At 39.7% G+C, this 23,494-nt stretch overlaps 1 protein-coding gene across 1 annotated transcript in view; it reads left to right on the forward strand.

The window, feature by feature from the left end:
- The window catches only part of WDR44 (WD repeat domain 44), a 101,651-nt gene extending 79,266 nt beyond the window's left edge, over positions 1-22,385 (forward strand). Inside the window, exons 13-20 of the mRNA XM_032757507.2 lie at positions 5,082-5,195; positions 8,998-9,120; positions 13,766-13,957; positions 14,639-14,740; positions 14,950-15,065; positions 15,944-16,071; positions 16,743-16,877; positions 21,288-22,385. Of these exons, the coding sequence (XP_032613398.1) occupies positions 5,082-5,195; positions 8,998-9,120; positions 13,766-13,957; positions 14,639-14,740; positions 14,950-15,065; positions 15,944-16,071; positions 16,743-16,877; positions 21,288-21,382 (1,005 nt within the window). The 3' untranslated portion in view covers positions 21,383-22,385. The remainder of the gene's footprint in view (positions 1-5,081; positions 5,196-8,997; positions 9,121-13,765; positions 13,958-14,638; positions 14,741-14,949; positions 15,066-15,943; positions 16,072-16,742; positions 16,878-21,287) is intronic.
- The last annotated feature ends 1,109 nt before the right edge of the window (positions 22,386-23,494 follow it).

Consider the following 23,494-nt stretch of genomic DNA (forward strand, 5'->3'; position numbering starts at 1 on the left):
TTTTTTTTTTTTTTTTTTCACTCTCGTCCAGGCTGGAGTGCAGTGGCGCGATCTCGGCTCACTGCAAGCTCTGCCTCCCAGGTTCACGCTATTCTCCTGCCTCAGCCTCCTGAGTAGCTGGGACTGCAGGCGCCCGCCACCATGCCCACCTAATTTCTTTGTATTTTTGGTAGAGACGAGGTTTCACCGTGTTAGCCAGTATAGTCTCGATCTCCTGACCTCGTGATCTGCCCACCTCGGCCTCCCGAAGTGCTGAGATAACAGGCGTGAGCCACCGTGCCTGGCCTGTTTTTTTAATTAAAAAATAATTTTTGGGCTAGGCACAGTGGCTTATTACACTTGTAATCCTGGCACTTTGGGAGGCCGAGGTGGGTGGATCAGTTGAGATCAGGAGTTCAAGACCAGCCTGGCCAACATGGTGAAACCCCGTCTTTACTAAAAATACAAAAAGTAGCCGGGTATGGTGACAGCCACCTGTAATCTCAGCTACTTGGGAGGCTGAGGCATGAGAATCGCCTGAACCCAGGAGGCAGAGGTTGCAGTGAGCCAAGATTGCACCACTGCACTCCAGCCTGAGTGACAGAGCAAGATTCCATCTCAAAAAATAGTAATAATAATGATTATTTTTGTAGAGACAGTCTCACTGTGTTGTCCAGGCTGATCTCAAACTCCTGGCCTCAAGCAATCCTCCTGCCTCAGCCTCCCAAAGCACTGGGATTACAGGGACGAACTACCGTGCCTGGCCCTATAAATATTTATAGATAAAAGACTTTAAGGAAATATGCTAAATTATTAATAATATTCTTTATCTCTGAGTGATAGGATTTTACATCTTTTGATTCTTTATACTCTGTTTTTCTAAAGTTTTCTTTTATGCTTACCTACTTTTATTAAAACAAATGGAAGAGGGGAATGTAAATTAGTTCAACCATTGTGGAAGACAGTGTGGCAATTCCTCAAAGACCTAGAACCAGAAATATCATTTGACCCAGCAATCCCATTACTGGGTATATACCCAAAGGAATAGAAATCATTCTGTTATAAAAATACATGCAGGCATATGTTCATTGCAGCACTATTCCATATAGCAAAGACATTGAATCAACAAAAATGCCTATCAATGATAGACTGGATAAAGAAAATGTGGTACATATACACCATGGAATACTATGCAGCCATACAAAGGAATGAGAGCATGTCCTTTGCAGGGACACGGATGGAACTGGAAGCCATTATCCTCAACAAACTAATGCAGGAACAGAAAACCAAATGCCACATGTTGTCACTTATAAGTAGGAGCTGAACAATGAGAACACATGGACACAGGGAGGGGAACAACACACACTGGGGCCTGTCAGGGGGATGGGAGGAGGGAGAGCATCAGGAAAAATAGCCAATGCATGTGGGGCTTAATACCTAGGTGATGGGTTGATAGGTGCAGCAAACCACCCTGGCACACGTTTATGTAACAAACCTGCACATTCTGCACATGTATCCTGGAACTTAAGAAGTATTATTTTTTAATTCAAAACATAAGAAGAAACAGAGACTATAAAAGTTTCAGGTTTAAACTTTTTGACCCAGTAATAACCCTAATATAAGGATAAGGAAATAGGCCAGGCACAGTGGCTCACGCCTGTAATCCCAGCGCTTTGGGAGGCTGAGGCAGGTGGATCACTTGAGATCAGGAGTTCGAGACCAGCCTGGCCAACATAGTGGAACCCTATCTCTACTAAAAATACAAAAATTAGATGGGTGTGGTGCCGTGTGCCTATAATCCCAGGTTCTCGGGAGGCTGAAGCAGGAGGATTGCTTGAACCCAGGATTCAGAGGTTGCAGTGAGCCAAGATCGTGCCACTGCACTCCAGCCTGGGTGACAGAGCGAGACTCAGTCTCAAAAAAAAAAAAAAAAAAAGGAAATAGTCAAATATGGATAAAGATTCAAAGATTCACGTTCCAGGGCATTCATTGAATTGCTGGGTTTTATTTGTTTGTTTTTTGTTTTGTTTGTTTGTTTGTTTTTGAGACGGAGTCTCGCTCAGATTCTAGTGATTCTTCTGCCTCAGCCTCCCGAGTAGCTGGGATTACAGGTGTGCACCACGCCCGGCTAATTTTTGTATTTTTAGTAGAGATGGAGTTTCACCACGTTGGCCAGGCTGGTCTCCAACTCCTGACCTCAGGTGATCCGGCTGCCTCAGCCTCCCAAAGTGCTGGGATTACAGGCATGAACCACCACGCCTGGCCGAATTACTGTTTTTATTAGCAGAAAAGTTGGAAATGTCTAAGTGACCAACAAAGGAAGAATGATTAATTGTGATGCATCCATATTATGCAGCTACTAAATGTTTTCAAAGCATGAAATGCAGAAAATGCTCATGGTATAATAGGAAGATTGGTAAATTTCATGTTTAATATGATTTCAAATACATTTTTTTAAAATGAAAGATTGAAAAGAGACAAAATGTTAGCAGGTTTGGGGTGATTTTAATTTTTCTGTTTTTTTTGTTTTTCAAATTGTCTACACTGATCATGTATTACTTTATAACTTAAAAAATTCAGGCTGGGTGTGGTGGCTCACACCTGTAATCCCAGCACTTTGGGAGGCCGAGGCAGGTGGATCATGAAGTCAGGATTTCAAGACCAGCCTGCCAAGATGGTGAAACCCCGTCTCTACTAAAAATACAAAAATTAGCCGGGCACGGTGGCAGGCGCCTATAATCCCAGCTACTCGGGAGTCTGAGGCAGGAGAATCGCTTGAACCCGGGGGAGCAGAGGTTGCAGTTAGCCACTGCACTCCAGCCTGGGCGACAGAGTGAGACTCCATCTAGAAAGAAAAAAAAAAACAAAAACAATTTAGTCTGGTCATGGTGGCTCATGCCTGTAATCCCGGCACTTTGGGAGGCTGAGGTGGGTGGATCACCTGAGGTCAGGAGTTCAAGACCTGCCTGGCCAACATGGTGAAACCCTGTGTCTACCAAAAATATAAAAAATTAACCAGGTGTGGTGGCATGTGCCTGTAATCTCCGCTACTTGGGAAGCTGAGCCAGTAGAATGGCTTGAACCTGGGAGACAGAGGTTGCAGTGAGCCAAGATCTTGCCATTGCGCTCCAGCATGGGCAACAAGAGTGAAACTCCGAATCTGATTTGTATGTAATGAGGGAAGCCTGTTTAGCTGTATGTCTCCCAGCAGTGCTCACTAGTCTGGTAGCAAAATTGAGGGGGGCGAGGATGGTACTCATCTAGCATTAGAAGTGCTTGGCAAAGGTTACAGGAGTCTGTGTTGGTGGTCTACCTCCATGGTTGATGTGAAGATGTTTTTTATAAACTGTAAAGTCCTACACGAATAATAGTGGTACTTTTTAATCTATCCCCATGCCACTGACCTAATTCAAGCCCTCATTATTCTTACTTAAACTTATTGACTGCTTTTCCTGCCTCAACGCTCTCTCCAAACCATCTTTTACATTACTGCCCAGAGTTCTTTTTCTGAATCACCAGTAAGATGGTGGTGTTTTTTTCCTCTCAGAAACCTGTGTTGGCTCTCCATGTCTGAACTTTTAAGCCACAAATTTGAGGCCTTTTTATTATTTATTTTATTTTATTTTATTTATGTATTTTTGGAGACAGAGTTTCACTCTTGTGGCCCATGCTGGAGTGCAATGGCATGATCTCAGCTCACCGCAACCTCCACCTCCCGGGTTCAAGCGATTCTCCTGCCTTAGCCTCCCAAGTAGCTGGGATTACTGACATACGCCACCATGCCCGGCTAATACTGTGTTTTTAGTAGGGACGGGTTTTCTCCATGTTGGTCAGGCTGATCTCGAACTACCAACCTCAGGTGATCTGCCTGTCTCGGCCTCCCAAAATGCCGGGATTACAGGCATGAGCCACCGTGACTGGCCGAGGCCTTTTTAAATGTGATCCCAAAGTACCTTTCTACCCTAATTTCTGACTACGTCTCCATATACTGTTTTCTCTGCCCTCATCATCCTACCTACCTTTCCCTAAATATGCAAGGCTTAGCTAACCCTCTGTTCTTGCTCATGCTATGTCATGTAAAACATTTGAAGGACAAACTTTGGACTTACAATTGGATAACTTGTATTACTGCTTTGGTTCTGCTGTTCACAGGTGGCTGTGTAGCCTTTAATATATTATTTTAACCTCTTTGATCCTCAGGGGTTTTGTGTGTGTTTTGTTTGTTTGTTTGTTTTTACTAATTTCTTTATCTTTATACTGTTAATACCTACCTCAAAGAATTGTTAGAATTCAGATAATGAATACGAAAGCATGTGGTAACTAGATGCACAGTACACATGTATGGCATTATTTTCTACCTACCTCTGTCAGTATGCTTTTGACTTCAAATAACAGAAATCCAACTGAAAATGGCTTAAACAATGAGGAAGCAACTCTGGAGGTAAGGCGGTTCCAGGGTTAGTTAATTCAGCAGCTCAGTAGCATCGTCCTACTATCTCCCTGCTTTGTACTCTTTGTTTTGTTCCTTTCGGCTTTTTACACTATGGTCTTAAGATGGCTGCTACACTCTTAGTTGTCACATGAAGACAGCAATGTTCAGATGCAGGAAAGGAGGAGTCCTATTAGTGTGCCTCTCTTTAAGAGTGAGAAAATCTCTCTAGAAGCCTCCCCTCATCCCCACCCCATAAACTTTGCCCGATGTCTAATTCATGGAAATTGTACCACATGCCTAACCAGTCATCACTGGGAAGGGAAATCAGCTAATCTTCATTAGCTTAGACCAATCATGATTCACTCACTGGTACTGGCCGTCACCTCTCCTGAAGGAACAGATGCTTAGAAAAAGGATAAAGTGGGGGCTCTATTAGGGAGGGAAAAGATTGTGATAGCACGATGTCTTCAGGGATGACCCCGGTTTGTTAGGGCAAGGAGATGAAAGGAAGAGGTGCTAAGTAGTAAATCAGCATAAAGGGGAGCTTGCTTTTGGTGACTCAAGATTTCAGTCAGGCATCATACAAAATGATGAGAGAACAGACGAGGTGGGAAGAATGTGAAACTAGTTTTGCATTGCAGTTTCAAAGTTTATCTTTATATCCAAATAGGTATGCAGTGGAACTGATGAAGACCCTGATGATAAAAATGCACCCTTTCGGCAACGGCCATTTTGCAAATATAAAGGACATACTGCTGATCTCCTTGATCTTTCATGGTCTAAAGTAAGAAATTCTTATTTGAATCATATATTAATTCTGCATATAAGCAGCTGATGCTGTAGTCTTAAAGCAGAATTTCTTCTCTGGGAAACCTCAGTTTTTTGTCTTAAGGCCTTCAACTGATTGGATGAAGCCCACCCACATAGTCAAGGGTGATCTCCTTTACTTAAAATCAACTGATTATAGATATTAATCACATGTACAGAATACCTTCACAGCAACAACTAGATTGGTGTTTGATTAAATAATTGAGTACTAGCTTAATAATTAAATAATTGAGTATAGCTAAGTTGATACATAAAATTAACTGTTATAACCACCTTCCTACCAGAATTAATACCTTTTCTTTGAACTCATTCTCCTTAACCTTTCTCTAGCATTTGATGATTTGATGCTGTTGATCTTTCTTGAACTACTTGATTTTGGAGCACTGTATGTTCTAGATTCCCTTCCTATCTCACTGACTATTCCCTTGTTTCTTTCATGGAGGAAATATGTAATAGTTAAAAAAAAATTGAGAACCTGTGCAACTATACCTGCTATGTACCAAGTACTTTTCATTCACTCAAAACATATCTGTTGATCATTTTACCACCTGGTTAAGAAATGACCTCTGGAGCCAGACTCCCAAGGTACATATTCTTCCTAGTCTGCCCCTTACGTTGTGTGACCTTGGGCAAGTTTTTTAACCTCACCATGCCTCATCTGCAAAATAGACATAATAAAAATACCTTCCTCATAGGGTTATAATAGGGAAAGATTAACTGAGCTAGTAAGTATAAAGCACTTGCCTAGAACATAATACATGTTCAATTAATATTAGCAGTGATGATAATGATTAACTGAGCTAGTAAATATAAAACACTTGCCTAGAACATAATAATGCTCAGTTAATATTAGCAGTCATCATCATCATCATCATCACTATCTGCCAAGTAGCATTTTAGCCACTGGGGACACAGACAAAAGTTAAGTACTTTACATGTGCTCTGTTCGTACCCTCAAAACAACCTTACGCGATTGTTGATGTTTCCTTATCAAGGATTTAAAAAACCAAGGGTCATACGTGTTAAAGAACATGCTTAAAGGCGTATAGCTAGGGAGTTACGGGAGTTTAGGTTCAAACCCTGTGACTTTAGAGCATTACTCTCTAGCCCATTCCAGTGTCACAATAGCTAATCACTACAAGGAAACAGGATGACAAAAATAACAAATGTTGGACACGTTGAAAGATTTAAGAAATCATAAATTTTTTACACTTTCTTTCCATTTTATACTTTATTTCCATTCTATCTCTTAGGAGGCAGCAGTAATATGATTTAGTATCTATCCAGGTACCTAATTGTCTCAAGTGAGTAATGTGCGTTTTTAAGAACTGGTGCCAGCCTAAAAACCACCTGGTCTTACTGGTCCTTGACGATGTGAATATAGAATACCAGTCTGTGAAGAGATAAGTACAGAAACCAAGAGTAAACTATTGAGAAGTGTTTATGGCAGTTTTCACAATAAGTTTATACCTGTTTAATCTTTTAAAACTTGGGCTTCTATTTTGTATAATAATACAAAATGGGGCTTTTATTTTATATGCCTTTTATTTTTATTTCATTTTTCTAGTAAATGTTTTCTGTATTTTAAAATAGTTTCAGTCCACAACTCATTGGAAATTTAAAAAAACAAAAACAGTCCTTCACCAGAAATAGTCTGAGAAGCACTAGTCTAGATGAGTTATTTCAATGAGGTGCTGCCCCATACAGGAATGGTTCCTAAAGGTCTATCCTCATATCCCCAACCCCTCCACCCCACCTCCATCCAGAGGAAAGGAACAAAATTTCTGCAACAAGATTCTAAGCCTCTCCAGGATAGAATCAGATATTATTTTACTGTTTTTTGCTTTTCAAACACCAACTCAAACCAAATATTGTTTCTCTTTAATGTCTATCACAGTGTTTTTCGTGAATTTTCTATTTGTTGAAGGTGTATTTTGTGCCAATAACAAGAATTACCCTGTTAATTCTTACAATAACAACCCCATGAGGTAGTCAACCTGATTTTGTCTCCAGGAAGAGATTGAGCCCCTGTGACCTATCTAAAATCACAAAATTAGTTATGGGTAGAACTTAGATTTTAATCTAATTTATCTGACTTCCAAGATCAGTGCTTAGTTTAAGAACGTTATTTAATTTCGTTTAATAAGAAGTATTTATTAAATACTTATAAAAGAACAAGTCTTTCTTAAAGAATGCTTATTTGGAACAAGTCTTAACATGTCTTCAGCACCTTCACTTAATATTTTAGGGATGTCTTCGTACTTCTTTCATATGCTCAAAGCAATGAACTATTGCAGGAATTGAATACAGTCAGTTTCTGTTTTTTGTTTTTTTGTTTTGTTTTGTTTTTTTTGAGACGGAGTCTCACTCTGTCGCCAAGGCTGGAGTGCAGTGGCACGATCTCAGCTCACTGCAACCTCCATCTCCCAGGTTCAAGCGATTCTCCTACCTCAGCCTCCCCGAGTAGCTGGAATTACAGGCGTGGGCCACCACGCCCAGCTAATGTTTTTGTATTTTTAGTGGAGATGGGGTTTCACCATGGTGGCCAGACTGATCTCGAACTCCTGACCTCAAATGATCCACCTGCCTCAGCCTCCCAAAGTGCTGGGCTTACAGGCATGGGCCACTGTGCCCAGCCAAATAAAGTCAGTTTTAATGAACATAGGTTCATGGTGTGCCATAGGTTAAGTTTTTATACAGTTGTTATTAATCAACAGGAAATTATAATGCAAACTGCATATACTCTTCAAAACTTTTCTGGAACTGAGTGGATCTTGAAAATAAAAATGATTGTTAGATATTTCAAAGATTATTGTAAATCTTCCAAATTCTGTTTTTTAATTCTTTACTTTTAATCATAAAGTATACCATCTATTTGAAAACAGGTATACCACAATGTACCTACTTCATAGTGTTGCTATATAATGCGAAGAACAATGCTTAACACATCGTAAGTGTGCGATAAATGTCATCATTGCCTTGATTTGTTTAGCACCTTTAGGCACACCAAAGAATACAGAGGTGTCATTTGAGTTTTCTCATTCATTATAACTCATAGTTCTCCTCCTTAAATAGATTACATTTAGGAATTAATAAGCTTCTGCCAGCTGAAAGCTTTTGACAGATAGGCGTTTGGTTCCTGGGCGATGGGGCCATCCCGGTGCCTAAGTCAGTTACACTACCATCTTCTAGCCTTGAACATTCTGTGATCTATTCTGAAAGATTTGACAATTTCTATTCTCTAATTTTCTTGCCTAGAGTGTGACAGGTGCACAATAACTTTTCATTTCCATGCTGCATTATAGGATAATCTTTTTGAAGACATTTTAAATGACAATTAGAGATCTATGTGAGTTAAAATTCACCAGTGTTATCAATGTGAAAATAACTGAAGTGACAATAAAATGAATAGATGCCTTACACTGATAGCTAAGTTCCAATATGTGCAGGTGATAACAACTAAGGCACACCTTAGTTCTCTGCTGGTGCCTGGCAGATTTCTTTAGACATTGATAAGATTCATCTGAATTTCAGAACAGGTAATGTCAAAAAGTTTTAGAATCAGTGAAATATGGTATTTAACTGTTTGGGGGAAAATAGGATCTTCCAAGTAAATTTGATAATCTTTTGTTCTTTCTGATGCTGCATTTAACAATAACAAAACTGTTGGGATACAAAAACCAAAAGTTCACTTTTATTGTATAAATAGGGTTCTTTTTCATATAGTGATAACATAGTCAATGTCATTTTCCCCATAGAACTATTTTCTTCTTTCTTCTTCAATGGATAAAACAGTCAGATTATGGCACATTTCTCGAAGAGAATGCCTTTGCTGTTTTCAACATATAGATTTTGTCACTGCCATAGCTTTTCATCCAAGAGTAAGTAACTATTTATACATGTTTTTGTTAACCTCTAAGGAAGGTGAGAGAACCTGGTTTCTCTAGAGGGCAGTTGGACTACAGGAAAAAAATTATTAACAGCTACATAGTTATGAGCAATTTAATTTTGTGTTTCATTTTGCTTTAGAAATGAGAAAGGAAATATTCTGCTGATCTGCATTAGAAAAACTGGGGATATTATATCCTAAATCTTTATTAAGACATGCAAGGTATAAATAAATGAAATAAAGTATCCTATTAAAGATGAGAGATATTGGAGATGGAGGAAGAAGAGACAGCAGATGGATAAATGAGAAAGGGAAGTACCTAGGCAGAAATAATGAGAAGATTGAGGAGAGAGGAGACAGAAAAAGACTGAAAGAGGCAAAGACGAAAATTCATTACAAGATATACTGAATTCATATTGTTAGTCTTGATATCCCTTCTTTATTCCTTTTCAGTATAGAAAATCCTTTCATATCTTTCCCCCAGAAGTAAAGTATTTCATATGATTTCAGCCAAATGAGAAAAATCTGCTGTCATGGAATTGCAGACCTATTGTATGCCCGTAGAGGATAGAGCCACCAAATGCTTAAGGCTAAATTAGTTACAGATTTCTGCAACTGTAAGCAAAAGGGAAATCACATGTCAGTGTTGACTGCACTAGCTCTATTAAGCAGAGAACTCGAGCTGACCCTAGCAACAAGTTTCCCTTACCTAAGTTGGTGTTATGATTACATTTCCAGTGGTGTCCTCATCTTTATATGTTTAACACACATTATCTTTTTAATGTAACATTTTAATCATATTCACATTTCTTAATCTCCCCCAAATTAAGAAGACTGACTTGTTTTCAATATACTTTCCTTCCCTGAGCAGGCTTGTAACATAAGCAGTGATAATTCTGAACCCTTGAAGACTTGTTTAAGGGCCAGGCACGGTGGCTCACGCCTGTAATCCCAGCACTTTGGGAGGCCAAGGCGGGCAGATCACGAGGTCAAGAGATCGAGACCAACCTGGCCAACATGGTGAAACGTTGTCTGTACTAAAAATACAAACATTAGCCAGGCGTGGTGGCAGGTGCCTGTAGTCCCAGCTACTCAGGAGGCTGAGGCAGGAGAATCACTTGAACCCAGGAGACAGAGGCTGCAGTGAGCTGAGATCATGCCAGCCTGGGCAATAGAGCGAGACTCTGTCTCAAAATAAAAAAAAAGCGAAAGAAGACTTGGTTAAGAATTTTGGTGGCTCACGCCTATAATCCCAGCACTTTGGGAGGCTGAGGTGGGAGGATGGCTTGAGGCTAGGAGTTCAAGACCAGCCTGGGCAACACAGTGAGACTCCACCTCTATCACACACACACAAAAAAAACTGTGTTAATTCTTACCAGTTTTGATGATCAAGTCATTAGAGTCTTCTTTCTGAATAACACCCCCATCCCTGTCCCCTATACACACAACAAAAGGATGGATTTACCCCATCAGCAACTGTGAGCAAAATCTTTCCATCCATAAATCTTTCCATAACTCTATTTTGGCTATAAAGTATCAGGTTGGAAAGAGATATTTGGTTGTGATCGTTTTCTTTCTCATTCTTTTCTTTTCTTATTTATTTATTTATTTATTTATTTATTTATTTATTTATTTATTTTGGAGACAGGGTCTCACTTTGTCACCCAGGCTGTAGTGCAGTGGTGCAGTCTCGGCCTACTACAGCCTCAACTTCCCTGGCTCAGGTGATCCTCCTGCCTCAGCTCTCCAGGTAGCTGGGACTACAGGCATGCACCACTATGCCTGCACTATGCCTAGCTAATTTTTGTATTTTTAGTAGAGACAGGGTATTGCCATGTTGCCCAGGCTGGTCTCAAACTCCTAGGCTCAAAGTGATCTGCCCACCTCGGCCTCCCAAAATGCTGGGATTAAAAGCATGAGCCACTGCACCCATCCAGTTGTTTTCCATGTGGTATTTTATTATTCGTTTAACTTTCTGTTCAGCCATGATTTTTTTTTTTTTTTTTTGAGACAGTCTCCAGGCTGGAGTGCAGTGGCACAATCTCAGCTCACTGCAACCTCCATCTCCCGGGTTCAAGCAGTTCTGCCTCAGCCTCCCAGGTAGCTGGGATTACAGATATGCACCACCACATCCAGCTAATTTTCGTATTTTTAGTAGAGAGAGAGTTTCACCATGTTGGCCAGGCTGGTCTACAACTCCTGACCTCAAGTGATCCGCCTGCCTCGGCCTCACAAAGTGCTGGAATTACAGATGGGAGCCACTGTGCCTGGCCCAGCCAATGATTTTTTTATAGTGCTTTTATTTGGTTTTATTTTGGAAACTATAAAGCCCTATTTCTAAAAATCATACTGACCTGGAGTGTTGGAGGGGTTAGGAAAGAATAGGGTAGTGATGCCTTTTTTTTTTTTTTTTTTTTTTTTTTTTTTTTTTTTTTTTTTTTTTTTTTTTTTTTTTTTTTTTTTTTTTTTTTTTTTTTTTTTTTTTTTTTTTAGGAAATACGACTTTTATTATAATGTTAAAGGAAGAAAGGTAGCAGAGTTAGAAAAGAAATAGCAAAATGGGCCAGGCGTGGTGGCTCATGTCTGTAATCCCAGCACTTTGGGAGGCCAAGGCGGGTGGATCACCTGAGGTCAGGAGTTCAATACCAGCCTGGCCAACATGGTGAAAACCTGTCTCTAATAAAAATAGAAAAATTAGCCAGCTGTCGTGGTGCATGCCTATAATCCCAGCTACTCAGGAGGCTGAGGCAGGAGAATTGCTTGAGCCCAGGAGGCGGAGGTTGCAGTGAGCCAAGATTGTGCCACTGTACCCCAACCTGAGTGACAGAATGAGACTGCCTCTCAAAAAAAAAAGGAATAGCAAAATGGAGATACACACACATAGATGTATGTATGTGACAATTCTGAATTAGAAGACTAAGAGTATTTTTACTTGTTCAGCTCTTCTACTGGTACACATTGAGTGAGCTTACTATACCATAGCCATGAAGATGTCCATTATTTGTAGATTGTCTTTGACAGGTTTCAGAGATGGGTAAGAATAATAATCTTTGGCAAGGAACAGAAACCCTTAGGGCAGGGGGGTTTGGGGTGGGGGAAGGAAAAAAAAAGAAGAAGAAGAATCTTGGCTGGGTATGGTGGCTCACTCCTATAGTCCCAGCACTTTGGGAGTTTGAGGCAGGAGGATCACTTGAGGCCAGGAGTTCGAGACCAGCCTGGGCAACATAGGGAGACCCCCATTTTTATAAAAAAATTTAAAATTAGCCAGGTATGATGGTGTGCTTCTGTGATCCCAACTACTTGGGAGGCTGAGGTGAGAGGATTACTTGAGCCCAGGAGGTCAAGGCTGCAGTAAGCCGTGATCGAGCCTCTGTACTCCAGCCTGGGCAACAAACTGAGACCCCATCACCAAAAAAAAAGAAAGAAAGAAAAATTCTTATGTTGCCAAAAACAAAACAAGCTAAGTGGTAGGACTGATTTAGTTTAAAGGAGATTTCTCAATCCTAGTACTATTGACATTCTTTGTTACACAGGGGAGAGAAGGCTGTGCATTACAGGATATTTAGCAGCATCCCTGGCCTCTACCCACTAGATACTGGTAGCATCCTGATCCTCCCACCAGTTTTGACAACCAAAATGTCTCCAGATAATGCTAGATATCCCCTGTGGGGTCATATTGCCACAGGTTGAGAACCCCTGATCTGAGAGCAGAATTTGAATAATGAAGTAATTCTCTGTTGACATGGTGTTAGAGTTCCAAAAATGACTGGTTTTGGGGGCCACTAACTGATGTTACTCTGTATCCAAGTGTTACATGTATCCCAGAGGAAGGTATGATATAGGATAGTGTTTCCCATAGCATGTTCCTGAAAGGTCTAGCACCTCCCCTAAACACACCCCTTGAAAAAAAGTCTGTGGTTAAGTATGTTGAAAAATGCTAGCTACTCTATCCTCTCTTTGGCGATTCAAAATGCAGGTTAACTGAGAATCACGTTTAACTTTTTGTAACCCAGAATTTCTCAAACTTACTTGATCACAGAATCTTCTTCCATGCAATACACACTCAAATGTTTACGTTATCTGTTGACATCCATATCTTGCAAAACGGTAGTTTAAGGATACGATAATTAGAATTTTATTTCTCCAAAGTGAATAGTGAGGTTTCTTATTGTTGTTACTGCTTTCGGTGCATAAAATAATGCTTGCTTAAAGAATAAAAATTTTTAAATGAAATCTTTTTTTTTTTTTGAGACGGAGTCTCACTCTGTCGCCAGGCTGGAGTACAGTGGTGCGATCTTGGCTCACTGCAACCTCCGCCTCCCAGGTTCAAGCGATTCTCCTGCCTCAGCCTCCCGAGTAGCTGGGACTACAGTCACGCACCACCATGCCCAGCTAATTTTTATATTTTTACTAGAGACGGGGTTTCACCATGTTGGCCAGGATAGTGTCGATCTCTTGACCTTGTGATCCACTGTCTTGGCCTCCCCCAAAGTGCTAGGATTACAGGCGTGAGCCACCGCGCCTGGCCCTGAAATCTACATTTTTAAACTATTCTAATAGACTTACTGATTTGATTTGCTAATGAGTTTTTTCTTGATGTGGTAAAATGAAAACTTTCTCTTTTGCCACCTCTTTAGGATGACAGGTATTTTCTAAGTGGGTCTTTGGATGGAAAGCTCCGCCTTTGGAACATACCTGACAAAAAAGTGGCTTTGTGGAATGAAGTAGATGGTCAGACTAAATTGATCACAGCTGCAAATTTCTGTCAGAATGGCAAATATGCAGTGATTGGGACATATGATGGCAGATGTATTTTCTACGATACAGAGGTAAATGATTGTTTTTTGTAAATTATATAATTGTATACTTAGTAAACACTTTCATGGTTTTGGACAAGTTGTTTATCCCCTCTGGGCTTTAACTGTATTTTCTCTAAATAGAGACAAATAATACCATGTCTGTCTTAAGAGTTGGAACAGATGACTTCTGAGATGTCTTCTAATTCTAATTTAAAAAAAAAATTTTTGAGATGGAGTCTCACTCTGTTGCCCAGGATGGAGTGCAATGGAGCGATCTCGGCTCACTACAACTCCACCTCCTGGATTCAAGTGATTCTTGTGCCTCAGCCTCCTGAGTAGCTGGGACTATAGGCACGTGCCACCACACTCAGCTAATTTTTGTATTTTTTGGTAGAGATGGGATTTCACCATGTTGGCCAGGCTGGTCTCGAACTCCTGACTTCGAGTGATTAACCTGCCTCAGCCTACCAAAGTGCTGGGATTACAGGCGTGAGCCACCACGCCCAAGCAAAAAGAATTTTTTTATAGAGACAAAGTCTCATTCTGTCACCCAAGTTAGAGCGTAGTGGTGCAATTATTGCTCACTACGGCCTCGAACTCTTGGGATCAAGCAGTCCTCCTGCCTCAGCCTCCTGAGTAGCTAGAGTTACAGATACAAGCCACCACACATGCTCCTAATTCTAATATCTTAAATGTATGATTTATTTTTAGCATTTGAAATACCATACACAAATACATGTCCGATCTACTAGAGGGCGCAACAAGGTTGGAAGAAAAATTACTGGCATTGAGCCTTTACCTGGAGAAAATAAGGTACTACAGTATTCAAAACCATCTCTCTCCATACTATATGTAGATTCTTGAAAGTTCTTAATATCTTGGCAAAAAAATGTATTCTCTTTCTTGTGGAATACCGCTTTTCTTCTAGTTCTGAGGTGTGCGTGTGTAACACCCTTTTTGGGTTGTAGCTTAGCTTGTACTAAAAGATGATATTTTTAACTTTTCATTTGATCTACTTTTAGATACTGGTAACCTCAAATGACTCCAGAATCAGACTATATGATTTGAGAGATTTGTCACTATCCATGAAGTATAAGGGTTACGTCAATAGCAGCAGCCAGATCAAAGCAAGTTTCAGGTAAATTGGCAATGAGATGTTCCCAAAAGAGATCAGGACATTTCTCCCCTAATTCCATTTTTCCATTGGTCTATGCCTTATGTTTAATGGGGTTCTTTTCACTTTTGCAAGTAGTAATTTATCATCATGCAATACTTACCTTGTCCACCTATATAGTATATAGAATTCAAATTGACCCTGTTCTGCAAATGAACAAACCAAGACTCAGAAAATTAAGTGATTGGCCTGAAGTCATAGTTGTAGAGCCAAGATTAGAAGACTCTCATCTCTAGAGTTTTTGCTTTTGTACCTTTGTTTACGCTTTTAAGAGGGGGCTTACATCTCATCCCGCCACTCCCCTCCCCGCCCCATTGTCTTGAACCTTTTAGGAAAGGAAGGAACCTTTTAGGACTCTAAGAAAGCATTTTAACACCCCACAGCACAGTGTCTTGTATTCAAAACTTTACATGTCATTATTATTTAAATTTCTAATTTGGGTTCTGGACACTCTCCTGAAATAGGGTTAGCTACCTTTTCTTCTTTCTAGCCCTCTTCTTTTGCCCTTTTCTTACCAGTTCTTTTTTCTTGAATTATATAGTAATTAATTCAATTGGTAAAGTATTCTGCTTCTGTCTTTCACACCTTAAATCATCATTCCTCCCAACGTGGATTAATTAACATCACAGTTACTTAGAGCTTTGATGCAAATACAAGTGCCAGGCCACTACATCCCACGTACACATTTAGAACATCTAGAGTGAGACCATGAGTCTACATATTCAACAAGCTCCTTCAGGCGTTATTTTAGGTATCACAAAGTAGGAAGCACTGATAAAGGAAACCTTTAAACATATACACACACACATTTTATTTGCTTTTCCTTTCTCCCCCAAATTCAGCCATGATTTTACTTACCTCGTTAGTGGTTCAGAAGATAAGTATGTTTATATCTGGAGTACTTACCATGACCTAAGCAAGTTTACTTCAGTCAGGAGAGATCGTAATGACTTCTGGGAAGGTATTAAAGGTAAGTACATACTTGGCTTTTGTGTGTCTTACAAGAGAATCAAATTAAAGTGGATATGTACTAGAAGTAAATTCATGACCGGGCACAGTGGCTCACGCCTGTAATCCCAGCACTTTGGGAGGCCAAGACGGGCGTATCACAAGGTCAGGAGATCGAGACCATCCTGGCTAACACAGTGAAACTCTGTCTCTACTAAAAATACAAAAAAAATTAGCCGGGTGTGGTAGTGCACGTCTGTAGTCCCAGCTACTCAGGAGGCTGAGGCAGGAGAATCGCTGGAACCCGGGAGGCGGAGGTTGCAGTGAGCCGAGATGGCACCACTGCACTCCAGCCTGGGCAATAGAATGAGATTCCGTCTAAAAAAAAAGACAAAAAAAAAGAAGTAAATTCATTTAGGCATTATTTTAGAGAGGCAGTTTGACAATGATAAAGTGCCTTGCATTTGGCTTTGCTTGTTTTATCTATACTAAGGAAGAACTTTGGTCTAAAATTTGAGAAGTCAGGGAATTTCAGAACTTATATGTGATTTTTTTTAGAAAAGTTTTTGGGTTTTAAATCACTCTTAGTTACTTCTATGTTAGTTTTTAAGGATATTTGGCATATAACATACACTATCGTGTTTGTCTTGGTATCCAATTTGTCAATTATCCTGAAGTAAATTTTTTCCGCAGCCCACAATGCAGTTGTTACATCAGCCATCTTTGCACCAAACCCAAGTTTGATGTTATCTTTGGATGTGCAATCTGAAAAATCAGAAGGGAATGAGAAAAGTGAAGATGCTGAAGTTTTGGATGCCACACCTTCTGGTAAATCTTTACTTGTCCTATATTTTTTTCTAGTCAGCACTTAGTAGCCTCATTTATCTCATATGAGTATAATGAGGTTTTCACTAGTATAAAGAATATTTCTTTTTTCTTTTTTCTTAAGACAGGGTCTTGCTCTGTCACCCAGGCTGGAGTGCAGTAACACAGTCACAGCTCACTGCAGCCTCAACCACCCTGGACTCAGGTGATCCTTCCACCTCAGCCTCCCGAGTAGCTGGGACTACGGGCCTATGCCACCATGCCCAGCTAATTTTTGTATTTTTTGTAGAGATGGGGTTTCACCATGTTGCCCAGGCTCGTCTCAAACTTCTGGGCTCAAGCAATCCACCCACCTCAGCCTCCCAAAGTGCTGGGATTACAGGCGTGAGCCACCAAAGAATATTTCTTGTTTGCAACTTAATGGTTGTCAGATATCCATTACTGAACTTTTCAGTAATATATTTCCTCAAAGTTTTACCTGTTTTAAATTTGCCTGAGAATTAAAAATGAGAAATTTGGGCCTGGTGCAGTGGCTCACACCTGTAATCCCAGCACTTTGGGAGGCCAAGGCAGATGGATCACGAGGTCAGGAGATCAAGACCATCCTGGCTAACACGGTGAAACCCCGTCTCTACTGAAAATACGAAAAATTAGCCGGGCGTGGGGCGGGCGCCTGTAATCCTAGCTACTCGGGATGCTGAGGCAGGAGAATGGCGTGAACCTGGGAGGCGGAGCTTGCAGTGAGCCGAGATCGCGCCACTGCACTCCAGCCTGGGTGACAGAGCAAGGCTCTGTCTCAAAAAAAAAAAAAGAGAAATTTGGATGTTCATAACTATGGGTAACCATTCTCTTTAGAGAAGTGCAAACAATATATGCAAATGTAAAACTTCTTTATTACCTGTCTCTTCTACTAGTCCGTAATCTCTAGAAGACAGAGACTTTTCATGTCTTATTTATTGCTGTATTGCCAGTGTCTCACACAGTGCTTGCCTACACACAGTAGGTGCTTAATGAACATGTGCTGACTAAATGAATTAAACCCAAATGAAGCAGGGCTAATTTTTCTACTTGCCACAAGTTAACAGCTTCTTGAGATAGGTGGCTATTTACAAGTTTGTAATTTATTGCCATTTGTAGCGTATATGCTTTGAGAATGAGTATTAATTCCAATTATATACAGTGCTCATATTAGGAAGGGAGAAGAAACTGTCAACAAGTAATATTGAGTGCCAATCAGTTACATAAAAATCTGGGCCGGGCGCGGTGGCTCACGCTTGTAATCCCAGCACTTTGGGAGACCGAGGCAGGCGGATTATGAGGTTGAGAGTTCGAGACTGTCCTAGCCAACATGGTGAAACCCCGTCTCGACTAAAAAACTGCAAAAATTAGCTGGGCGTGGTGGTGCACGCCTGTAGTCCCAGCTACTCAGGAGGCTGAGGCTGGAGAATCGCTTGAACCTGGGAGGCGGAGGTTGCAGTGAGCCGAGATCGCGCCACTGCACTCCAGCCTGGTGACAGAGCAAGATTCCATCTCAAAAAAAAAAAAAAAAAGACCAAGGTGAGCAGATTGCTTGAGGTCAGGAGTTCAAGACCAGCCTGGCCAACATGTTGAAACCCTGTCTCTACTAAAAATACAAAGAGTAGCCAGGTATGGTTGCGCACCTCTGTAATCCCAGGAGGCTGAGGCAGGAGAAGTGCTTAAACTCGGGAAGGTGGAGTTTTCAGTGGGCTGAGATTGTGCCACTGTACTCCAGTCTGGGTGACACAGCAAGACTCTGTCTAAAAAAAAATATATATATATATGGCAGGTGTTGTGGTGTGTACCTGTAATCCTGGGTACTTGGGAGGCTGAGACAGGAGTTCTTGAACCCGGGCAATATAGAAGACCAGCCCGGGCAACATAGAAGGACACCCAACTCAAAAAATATGTATATAATTTTTTTAATTTTTAAATCGATTGCATAATAGTTTATTGATTGTATTGTCTCATGCTACAGATTACAAACAGGTCATAAAGCCACAGGAATAGATACAGTGTACAAAGAGTGCTTCTAAAGTATTTGAATGCTAAAAAGTTATCAAGTACTTTGATCTCAAGTAATTTTTTGTAGTATTATTTGGACTATCTACTCCACTCACGACACTATTCCTCCTGTCTGTGAAGAAAAATTTTGATAACAAAGATGAACTTCAGTCCAGCATTTCTTTCAGTACAAGATACAAAAATAAAGCAAGTTAGAATGATTAACCTTTACTAAATGCCTGTTTAACTGCTTTCTGTTTTCTTTTTCTTTCCTTCTCAGAATCACATCCAGCTTCTGTCTTCTAACTTAAGTCATTTACGTTTTTTCTTTTTTTTTAACTTATGAATGAATGACGTGGTGTCGCTCTGTTGCCCTGGCTAGAGTGCAGTGGTACAATCATAGCTCACTGCAACCTTGAACTCCTGTGCTCAAGCAATCTTCCTGCCGTAATGTCCCCAGTAGCTAGGACTACACGTACTACCATACCTGGCTAATTTTTTTTGTTGTTTTTTTTTTGGCTTTTTGATAGAGATGAGTTCTCGTTATGTTGCCCAGGCTGGTCTCGAACTTCCAGCCTCAAAAAGGTTAGTCCTACTTTGGCCAAAGTGCTTGGATTACAGGCATGAGACATCACACCTGGCCTTTTTTTTTTTATTCTTTTCTTTTTTCCCCAGTGCTACCTTTTTACATTCTATATACTTCCCCTGCATATTCCACAGGAAATTCTAGCTTTTAAAACAATTTGAGGAAAAGTAAAAAGTACGGGTTTTCTTTAACTTCTCAAAAATATACCACATTAACAAGGTTCAGTTAACTAACTGGGTCCTTTTTTAAGAGGCACAAATTTTAGTGGATTGTACTCAGATTTGTGTTTGTCATTTTGTACCCATGTAGGTGTAGTCTAAGAATAAGCTCTCTTAAACCCAAAATGTGGGATCACAAAATATATTCAATTGCCCTCTCTCTCTGTTCCTGACATATTTGGCAATTCGAGCCTCAATTTTCTTTATGTGTAAAATAATGATGATAACTTAGTTTATAGGGTTTCAATAAGAATTAGATATGACATGTATAGGTTGGGCATGGTGGCTCAGGCCAAGGCAGGAGGATCACCTGAGACCAGGAGTTTGAGACCAGCCTGGACAACTAGCAAGACCCTGTCTTCACAAAAAAATTAAATAATTAGCCGGGCACAGTGGCGCATGCCTGTAGGGAGGCTGAGGTGGAAGGATCCTTTGAACCCAGGAGTATGAGGTTACAAGTAAGCTGTGGTGGTGCCACTGCATTCCAGCCTGTGCAACAGAATGAGACTCTTTCTAAAATATATATATATATATGTGTGTGTGTGTATATATATGTGTGTGTGTGTGTGTGTGTATATATATATATATATATATATATACACACACACATACTTGTACGTGTAAAAGTGCCTAGCAAAATGCCTGGCATATAGTAGGCATTATTGTTATCATTTTCATTATTATTGTGTCTTACAAAGCATTTTATATGTATGGTGAATTATTTTCTTCTCTATCCTTTCTCATATTCCTAAGTCCTTTGCTGCTGCTACTACTGCACAGCACTGCTATGAGATATGCCAAAAGGGTGGTAAAGGAATGTTCAAAGGCTTAGGATATGTTTTTAGCACATCTAAGTGAAACCATTTTGTGTGACTCATCCTGTCCACAACTTTCCAATTAAAGTTTGGATTATTTTCTTCTTTTTTAAATCTCAAATTAAAATCTCAATTTTCACCTATGTATAATAGAGTTAGTTAACACTGAATATTTTTATTAAATGCTTTTATGCAACTGGCAAATGTAAGAGGTAAGTATTTATGCCATTCAGCATAGTTACATAGCTTTTCAGTAAGGACCATATGGCAAAAGGTGCTGTCAGCATTCACACAGCAAACGTGTACTTCATTTCATGGCAGTTTCAGTATGTCTGCTATACAATAAACCTTACTGGCAACCTCGCTAGACACCCCTGTTAGCAACAGACTTGCCCAGCTGATCCCATTCTGCCAGCACTCCAGTCCTGGGGCTGAATGACACACTAGCTTCTTGCCATGCAATGAAGCATTAGATAACTTAGATGCCTAGGCTGCCTAGGAATAAGTCCAAGCATCCAGGCCCCAAGAGACTGTAATATCCTCAAGCCAGGGAAAGACCAGCTAAGACAAGGTAAGTGAAAGTGAGCCTCAGAGCAGAGGAGAGATTCAGCAGAATGAAAGAATTACAGGAGCCACCCAGAAAAGGAGACTGAAAAGGTGGGGAGATGATCTTCTCCCCTGAAGGTGGAGGGTCATGGGCATGGGATAATTGTGGCAGCAGGCTTCATATTCCTTTAAAAATCAACTTAAAACTTTTTTTTTTACTTTTAAGGTATTACGAAGACAGATAACACAGAAGTTCTTCTCTCTGCTGACTTCACTGGAGCAATCAAAGTGTTTGTTAATAAAAGAAAAAATGTATCTTAATTTGAAATGGCATTTAAAATAAACATATCAGTAAGTTTCTATATGTATCAGAACTGAAAAAATATAGTGTTCCAGGCTAACATACTTTTTAAATTTTTATTGAAAGTTGTTCAAATATAATATATTTTTTGAGAGGCAGTGTTAATGATCTAGGAAACCCTGGGCCGATAGAGTAGAAAGGAATATGGCTAGAATAACATTGCCAAACATTAGGCTTTATGTTTTGTTATGTTTGTGTTTTCGTTGTATAATTATGAACATGCACAAGTTTCTGCATGAAAAGATATTAATATATTAATCACATGTATGTGCCTTTTGGTTACATGCATTAAATCTAACAGAGTTAAATTATTTCAGTGGCTCTTTTGGCCTCTTACTAGGGGGGATAGTCTTGTTTCTAGCTTAAACAATTTTTTTTTGCACAAAATTTCATTTTTAATAAAAGTGGTATCTTTTGACTGAGTTATTGTTTTGAAAATGTTATATAGGTTTCCAATAGGTCAACAACCATATGTAAATGGTTTTTATAAATTTCTCAATTTGGGGACAAGATTTTTTTGTGGTCTAAATTGTGGGCTTAAGATTCTTTTCTTTATATGTGTACATATAATTTTTTTTTCTTTGCCACACTGGAGCACAATGTTTCTATGTAAAGAATTATTTTCATTCTTTATCCATGAGCACCAGGCTTTGCTCACTTAAAAAAAATTAAGCCACATTAAGGAGTGAGTCTTCTTTTTTACAATAATGTAAAAATGAAACTGTTTACATTTTTTTAAAGCATTGTAGTTTTTAAAAATTAAGCTGTTTTGTTTTGTGTTGTTGAATTTGAAAGCCTTTGTAAATATCAATATAATGTACCAATGAAATAACATCTGGGGCAATGAAACCCTGATCATGTTGTTGATGGTTAGCATATGTTTCTGAAAATTAAATATGTATTATTAAAAGTTGGTCTCCAACACTTGTTTAAACATGGCTTTATTTTTAATTGACTTCAGTAAATCAAGGAATGCAAGAAAAATAAACTCTTGTTTTAATCATTTAAATTTTAGCAACAGAAGACCAGATTTTAGATCCCTAAATTATAATGCATTAGTTACATGCCTTAAAATTTTTTAAATTCTAGCTTTAAATTGAACACTGCTAAGAATTCATCTATATGCTTATATGTTCTTTACTGCATTTGTTTTCAGCACGTAAGTGAGAAGTTGGGGAGCCACAGACATATCCTTGTTGATTAGCATGCTCCTAGAGTGTTCTAGGCTTTCTAGTAAATTACATATTGTTTGTTGCTTTTTTCTTGCCAGTCCTGTGCTTTCTCCCTCTCCCCTTCCCCCTCCCCTCGCCTCATCTCTCTTTGGTTACTTTGGCTTCCTCACTCTCCTGTACTCTCCCTGACTGAATTGTTATGCCATTCGCTTTCTAAAAACCAGGCACAGTTTCTTTAATCTCAAGGTCTGGGTAGCATTGTGATTGATCCCGTGTTTCTTTTTTAAACTTGATGTCTTCAGCTCTTTGAGGCAGCTTGGCTTTCACTAACTTCTGCCTGAGAACTTGTAGTCGGCTGTGGTGTTGATTGTTTTAACTGCAGATAATCAGGGTATTATTATATGACTATCTCCTGATAGGTTTTATATGGTTACTTGACCAAAAAGACAAAACGAGTTGGGATGCAAGCTTAAAAGCATAATACTGGCCGGGCATGTATAATACTGGCCGCCCAGCTAATTTTGTATTTTTAGTAGAGATGGGGTTTCTCCATGTTGGTCAGGCTAGTCTCGAACTCCCAACCTCAGGTGATCCACCCGCCTCGGCCTCCCAAAGTGCTGGGATTACAGGCACGAGCCACAGCACCCAGCCAGAAACACTTTCTAGACATAGGGATTTCATGGACACACAGCATTTTAGGGATTGACATAGGGCACAGACATTTTTTAACACTTTTTTAACAGACACCATCTACTATCCCCACTTCATAAAAGATAAAACATTTTAATACTAAAAACATAGGCCAAGCACTATCATATAATCTTAGAGCAACCAATAGTCTATTAAAATGAATACACTTGACTTTTGAAACAAGTAATTATATTCCCTTACTTTTCTTAC

The sequence above is a fragment of the Hylobates moloch genome, unplaced genomic scaffold (genome assembly GCF_009828535.3).
Source record: "Hylobates moloch isolate HMO894 unplaced genomic scaffold, HMol_V3 SCAFFOLD_7, whole genome shotgun sequence".
Taxonomy (NCBI): domain Eukaryota; kingdom Metazoa; phylum Chordata; class Mammalia; order Primates; family Hylobatidae; genus Hylobates; species Hylobates moloch.